This window comes from Botryllus schlosseri, chromosome 11 (assembly GCF_051294905.1).
Source record: "Botryllus schlosseri isolate E-star chromosome 11, Bs_hap1, whole genome shotgun sequence".
Taxonomy (NCBI): Eukaryota; Metazoa; Chordata; class Ascidiacea; order Stolidobranchia; family Styelidae; genus Botryllus; species Botryllus schlosseri.
Window position 1 is genome coordinate 8386005 of NC_137246.1, and position 7536 is coordinate 8393540.

A 7536-nucleotide genomic window follows, 5' to 3' on the forward strand; every position below is an offset into this window, starting at 1 on the left:
CTTCATTTTTGTTGTATTTTTTACTGTCTCGGAAGTTATTTCAATTTACAAGCTAATCCAGTAATTCTTATTGTAATCTATTTTGGAAAAGTTGAATATTTTAAATGGTTGTGCAGTAGGGCTCTTCAAAAATGACTTTTTTCCTCAAATCATACTGGCTACTTGATAAAATTGTTAGGTTACCTAATTAAAGCCTACACACAAAATTTGGTTCATCTCCAGCCAGTAACCGCTTTGCTACAGGACAAGAAAGTTTCTATTTCTTATATAAAAATAAACAATAAAAAATTTGAAAATTTTCTATTCACCCCATGAAAGTGTTAGGCTGTCTATAGAAACGATGCTCACCAAATTTGGTTCAATTCCAACCAGTGGAAGCGGAGTTGTAGCCGTCGAAAAATTTGAATTTGAATAAAATAGTATTTACGGTGACCGATTCTTTGTTTATTTATTATAGTTGTGCTCACGGTAAATACTATTTTATTCAAATCAAAATTTTTCGACGGCAATAACTCCGCTTCCACTTGTTGGAATTGAACCAAATTTGGTGAGGATCGTTTCTATAGACAGCCTAACACTTTCATGAGGTGAACAGAAAATTTTCAAATTTTACATTATATGTTTTTATATAATAAATAGAAACTTTCTTCTCCTGTAGCAAAGCGGTTACTGGCTGGAATTGAACCAAATTTTGTGTGTAGGCTTAAATTAGGTAACCTAACCATTTTATCAAGTAACCAGTACCATTTGAGAAAAAAAGTCATTTTTGAAGAGCCCTATTGTGCAGCTCCGATTATATAGGCATTGGTATGTTGCTTCAGATGATATGCATGATTATATTGATTATATACAGAATTATTTTAATACAGAATGAAGTTTTGTAACCAGAGACCCAACAAGATGTGTGTCGCAGATATATAGTTCACGGGTAAAAATTTAAAATTTTAATAGGATAGTGTCGGGAAAAGGGTTATCTGGTCAATCCACTATAGGATGAGTAGTAGGATGGAAAAGACGTCGTTGTTTTAGAGCAGGAATGAGCCATTACTGCAATGTAATGTGCAAACATGACATGGATATTTTGAGACAATCCTGCAATTTTTCTTTCTCGTAGCTGCAGCTGTAATTTGCTCGGGTACATGACACAGGATACACTGTCTGATTCTGTCCTCCAAGCATTTCCGGCTGAAGGTTATAATCACATTCAGGTTTTCATTTAATGTTGCAACAAAAATTACCTTTATTACATATTTGAAATTATTGCCCAATGACAGTTACAAATACTCTTTCTATATGACTACAAATGCAACTCAAAAGAAATAATTTCATTTACATCGAGTGAATACAATCTGGTAAATTCCAACTCTACGGTCACTACTGCAGTCAACATATCGAATAACCAACGCTGGTTCACTTCAATTGTAGAATGCTCACAGTCATTCGATATTCCGATACATCTGTCCACGGTGGGGGCAACTCAATCGATTCCAACGTGAAAGTCGCAAAACTCGCGAAATCCTCGCTGACAGCCTTTTCAGTTATGCAATGGGGTGGTCCTCGGAATCCATGGGTTTTGTACGAAAATGTCTCCAGTAAAATCCTACTCCTGTCCTTCAATAAACTGGTGACCAGCTCGCAAAACAGCTTGCGGGAGCTGACGTTGATTGAATTGTAACCGCCGCGATCCCATACCGCATCGAACAGGCCGCACATCGTTGGTTTCATATCGAACAAGTCACCTTGAAACACTTTGATATTCTTCTCTTTGCAAGTGTAAACGACGAAACGGCCGCCAGGATGTTTCGATTTCATGTAGGTCAGGGCATTTTCTTGATGAAATCTCTCAATGGCACCTTTTGCGAATTCAATCCCCACTACCTCATGACCGCGATCTGCCATGTATATCATGTCGAGACTCTTACCGCAACAAGGGACCAGAACCCTAGCCAGTGTGCCATTCGGAAAGAGGATATCGTGGTATTTCAGCAGTTTTTCGGAGTGCTGCTTTCGGTGGAAATAAGGTTCCTTGTTCAAATCCTGCCAGTACCGTTTCTGCCAATCTTCGGGAGTCAACTCGATAGGCTTTGTTGACATTATTGAGTCGCTTGAAGTCCACGGGATATGAGTTAGATATAGTGGATGTTTCTTAACGAAAAAGTATACCAGAATATAACTAGCATTTGGAAGGTGTTATACAAGTTCCGCCACAACACCATCGTTGTACTGCAGTTGTTTCATTGCTTTTCAAATTATTATCTAGATCAGGGGTGGCCAACCTGCGGACGTAGAAGGGAATTTTTGCGGCCGTCGACACGTAATTCAATTAGCAGGTGTTGGCGGCTGTCCACATGCAGATCGAACTTACAAATTGGCAAATTTTTGAAATATTTTGATTATTCTAAGAATTTTCTGCGCGTTGCGTGCGATTCAATACGACTTCATTCATAATATAGTAATGCCCTTTGTAATCTGTGCCCCACAGTACATATGTGAACAGGAGAGGAAAATTATGAGCCTCTTATAGAAATATCAACAAGGAATCGTGTTCTCCTCACGACAGTAATTTGTTTCTGTTACGGTTGGGCGATTCCATTATGTATCCACTATAGCGAAATTCCGACAATCCTGATTGGATGTCAACAGATAAAAGCATAAAACAGAGTGACTAATAACAATTAACCAACCCGAAGATCCGTCATCATTTAGAACTTGCCCAAAATTTTCGCAAGCACCTACTCCACCAACCAAACCGGTGAATCTGATCACATGGGCTGAGAAAGGATAAATGTTTGATAATAATATGTTAAACTACTAGCAGTAATGACGAATGGACTCGTGAAACTGAAAAAATTTTCGCGCTTGGCGCGACCATGTCAATTACTATAAACTATCATTTTATGCCCACTCGCGATTTCGGTGCGTATAGTAAGCTAATATCAATAATTAGATTAATCCGTAGTTAACCAGAAATGGACATAGACAGATTAACATGGGTATTTGGCGACCATATATTTCATTGCGACTATCCCCTGGCATGCTGCGGCCGTGGGCTACATGAGTAATCGAAATGCGGCCGTCACTAGCAAAAAGGTTGGCCACCCCTGATCTAGATACTATGGTGAAGGGTAAATTCCAATATATTCAATTAAACAGTCGTGTTCTGCCTACATTTAGCGGTAAAATTTACCAATATGCTGCCTGAACATGAATTCCGTTACATAGACAACTCTTATGAAGCAGCACGAAATGACGCCGCATTTAGAACCGACAATAGTGATATCAGCAGTGAAATTCAAGAAATAACATGCAATAATGCTTATATACTAAAAAATAATATGCAAATTACACTGCTCAAAGTAAAAACCGACCTTGAATATACGCTTCTCGTGACCGGAAAATCATGCTTCATTCCTTATCGATCTATAGCACTATTTCACATTGTGTCAGGAAATCATTTCAGCTTTGCACTACAGCATTGTGCATTTGCGAGTGACAATGACGATACTCTCAAGGATTCGCACGATTTCGAATTTTAGGGCAAGTAACTATTATGAAGCGCAACAGCGCGGGATTTGCTAGAGTTGCCAGAATGTGATCGTTGACATTGGAAATGTTATGTTCAATCTGCACAGACTCATTACATTGACAATATGTTAGGGTTATTGCAAGGTCTAATCTCTTATAAATTTGACGTGGTTGTGTTATATTGCAGGGGTTGGTTCCATGGGGAATGAGATATGATTACTTTTTGTTGGAATTATGTAAATATCAGCAATTGGAATCGCTGTCTTATGTTGTCGGTTAAGTGTTGTGCAGCATCTCACACGGATTCGTGAACCTGCAAAAGAGAGAGAGATAGAGCTATACATGTGCCATTTGGACGACTGTCGAATACGATTTGTGGTATCAAATTCGTTTGTCCAGAGGTTATTAGGCTTGCATTAAGCGGAATCGAACAAGTTCGAAGGAGATTCAAACAGATCATGCCTATATAGCACATAATAGAATCGCCTGATCAATTGGTACAGAGAATTAGTATTGTGAGCGTTCGCGAGAACTGTATAAGCTGAGCCTAAACTTCGTGAGCGCGAATTCATGATACTGGCTCCTCACCATTTCTTGGATCCTGTTCAAGTATAGGTACGCCGACGAAATACGGACTCCTGTTCAACTGCGTATCAGTGTATGGGCGATAGTATTGCCAACAAGGGAAAGCTGCTAGAATCTGTCAGAAACTGTGATAAGTTGTCAGGAATCAGGCGTCCACAACGTGTTATCAGACCTACTCAGTAACCAGTTCACTGTAACGCCTGTTGTAGAATTTGCACTCTTGTCCGATAGAATAATTTAAAACTAATTTTCCAATGACTCGTTTCGCTCAGGTTCACAAGGCCTGCAGTCATAATCGAACTCTCACACCGGAAGTATTTAAAACTTTGGCAGCTTTCATTATTATGATGGTATGCATAATAATTTTTTATATCCCCTATTGCCTCGGTATATCTTACAAGTAAACTGAGTGCATGCGTTTTTCAGAACAGCTTTATTGGTTGATGATCTCGCCCCGACCAAGCATTGAAGTTTTCCGAAGCGATATTCGCTTCGATACATAATGGATATACTAATCTGAAATATAAACTGATGCATTTAATATAGTGTTTGTAGATAGCAGCTTTTGCATTCAATAGAGTAGGCTACATCACATGCACAATTTTGAACGGAGACTTTTTAAAATGGGGCAAATCAGCAATTTGGATTCATATTTTGGCATTCAGTGTCTAAAAATTAATAAACACCAGTCGTTTTGTTATCGGAAGCGAACAAATTTCGAAAATTTATTAAACAGCGGTAAATCTAGCCTTCATGAGAGCGATAAAAATACGTCCAGCTTGGTAAGGGCGATGAGTCTGGCAAATCCGGGAGCCATTGCTATTGAACAGGGGTGGAAAAACTATAGCTTGAGGGCGGCATACAGCATAAGAATACAAGCCAATATGCAAGCTATTTTTGATTACACAATGACCGAGGACAAGGGGATAGTAGTATAAGTCTATAAAATTAAACAAATCAAATATAGATTTCATTATAGACAGAAAGATAAACGAGATTTTATAAGCTGCTATGTCATCCTCAATAACGACTTCGTCAAAATTCGGGATACGAGTTGGTTGCGCCGATTCTTAGAACGGGATCTAAATTTGAATCTGTAAACAACGATCTGTTCATAGATTTGATGATTCTACTTATGGTTGAACTTCAGGACATAGAATTCTGACAGCATCATAACCATGTTACCTCTTTACGCTTAGGCCAATGGCTTACTGTGGTACTGTGTAACACCATAGTGACCTATATGAAGTGGACACAGTGAGATTGAACGGCTCACTGTATTTGGATTACGCTATACTTTCTTTTGGCCAAAAGCGATTTTACGGCCTTTTTTGACCGGCATGCCGAGCACTAAAATTGATAAAACGGGTCTCAATGGAAAGCTGATGCTGTACTGATTACGAAAATATACATTTTATTCAACATATGGCCCTGGAACCCCCCCCCAAAAAAAAAAAAAATCATCTTCGAATTTGACATCGTGATCGAGTTTAGCATTGTGACGCAATAATGCTGTCTGACTCTTTCTCCTGAACTGTGCGCAGTCTCGTTTTGTCAGACATGATTGTTGCGTCATTATCCAAAATCCGAGAGTGATTTTGGGGACTCTCGGGGCGACGAGCAGGATAAATTTTATATTTTCGTAATCAGTACAGCATCAGCTTTCCATTGAGACCCGTTTTTATCAATTTTAGCGCTCGGCAAGCCGGTCAAAAAGGACCGTCAAATTGCCTTTGGTCAAATGGAAAGTATGACGTAACCCAAATGCAGTGAGCCGTTAAATCTCGCTGAGTTCACACCGTATAGGACAATATTGTAAAACAGTGGTTCCCAACGTGGGTGATATCGCCCACCAGTGGGAGATTTTTAGAAACAAGGGGATGAAAATACCAAAGATGGCGATTGGGGTCGAAAGGGGGTGAAAATGACAGAACGTCCGGTGAGATATATTTAATTAACATAAATGTACGTGAAGACGCCTTATCTGCATATGACGCGAAAGCTGCCTGTAAAAAAGGTCAACATAACGGTAAGTAGTCAAGGAAATCGGTTTTCCGAGCATCGTCTCGGAAATATGACCTTTTTCAGTAAATTCACCAGCGATCAGACTTGGGTGCATAATTTCCCATTTATATGTCCTTTTTTTCGCATCCGTAAATTTTGGGGCGAAAATTTGTTTCGAGCTTGATAAGGGGGCGATGAGTCGAAAAAGCTAGGGAACCACTGGCGTATAGGCTACCTCATCAACATCACCTCAACGTAATTTACTGTTGTCTCATATATTTTGTTAATTCCATTGCTTTATTTAGAGCAGGGGTGTGAAACATACGGCCCGCGGGCCGCATCCAGCCGCGAAGCAATTCTGAGTAGATTGAAAAAATACCTGTATTATCCATCAAATATCTTACAATTGTTGAGATGTTTAGTAAGAAATACTTCAATTACACAGTCCCCGAACACAGCAAATGTCGGGTATGTTCAATGTTCATAGGCCGCATTATAACCGTCTGACAGCGGTGTTCACTGTTCAGGTTTTGTTCACCATTAGGAGCAGGTCGCTGATATTGACATCCAGTTCCTGGAAGCAGGAAGGCACACAGAGAAATTGTTTATGAAAAAATGGACCTAAAAGTAGTTCTTCACTGAGGCGAAAACTGCCGGCAATGCGAAACCGTTTATATGCAGGTTACATGGGAAATAGAGATGTTACACAGAATATAATTCAAATAGCTGTGGTCGTACTGCTGTAAAATTACTGACTCAAAAGGTTCCCTGCGTCAAGAGCAACTCGAATCGCCATTAAATAATAACGAAGCAAATTTCTACGTCCATGTTTGCAGTTAAATATCTTGTATTCCCCATAACTCATACACTAGACCAGTGGTTCTCAACCTTTTTTACCCGCGGACTCATCTCAAGCTCGCCAGTATACACGCGGACTCAAGCTATATATTACTGAAAAATATATTTTTTTCTATCCAAGAGAGTGTAATACGGTATCAACAAAAAATGAGCTAAAATTGAGTCAAGGAAGCTTTCTTAAATCTGTCTTTCCACATCTGTCGGCTTTGCAATTCAAGCAACTATTCAGTAATACAGTCCACATCTCGAGTTCCACTTATATTAGACAACTATAGATTGTTTCTGTGATTAGCACATGTCCCTACGATTAGTAATTTTCCAAATAGTATGTAAGTGAACAAGTCGCCATAATCAATTACCGGCATTCAGCGTATATCGCGCCGGAAACCTGTGCAATGTGCCTACGTGCAGGACCGTAACAGCACGTCGTCAGCCCGCCTCAATAACAAAACGTTGGTCTTGGGCCACACAGGCCATCAACCTAACTTCTGGTGGGCTTTACCCCCCGACCCCCCTTCCGAAACCTTTTTACCGCTACTTCTCAGCGAAATTTTTGTACCGTTC

At 39.6% G+C, this 7536-nt stretch overlaps 1 protein-coding gene across 1 annotated transcript; it reads right to left on the bottom strand.

Moving 5' to 3' along the window:
- Nucleotides 1-1410: 1410 nt before the first annotated feature.
- Nucleotides 1411-2094, bottom strand: LOC145449965 (thiopurine S-methyltransferase-like). The gene has a single exon (XM_080328403.1). It carries the CDS (start codon nt 2092-2094, stop codon nt 1411-1413), a length of 684 nt encoding a protein of 227 aa, XP_080184529.1.
- Nucleotides 2095-7536: the final 5442 nt, after the last annotated feature.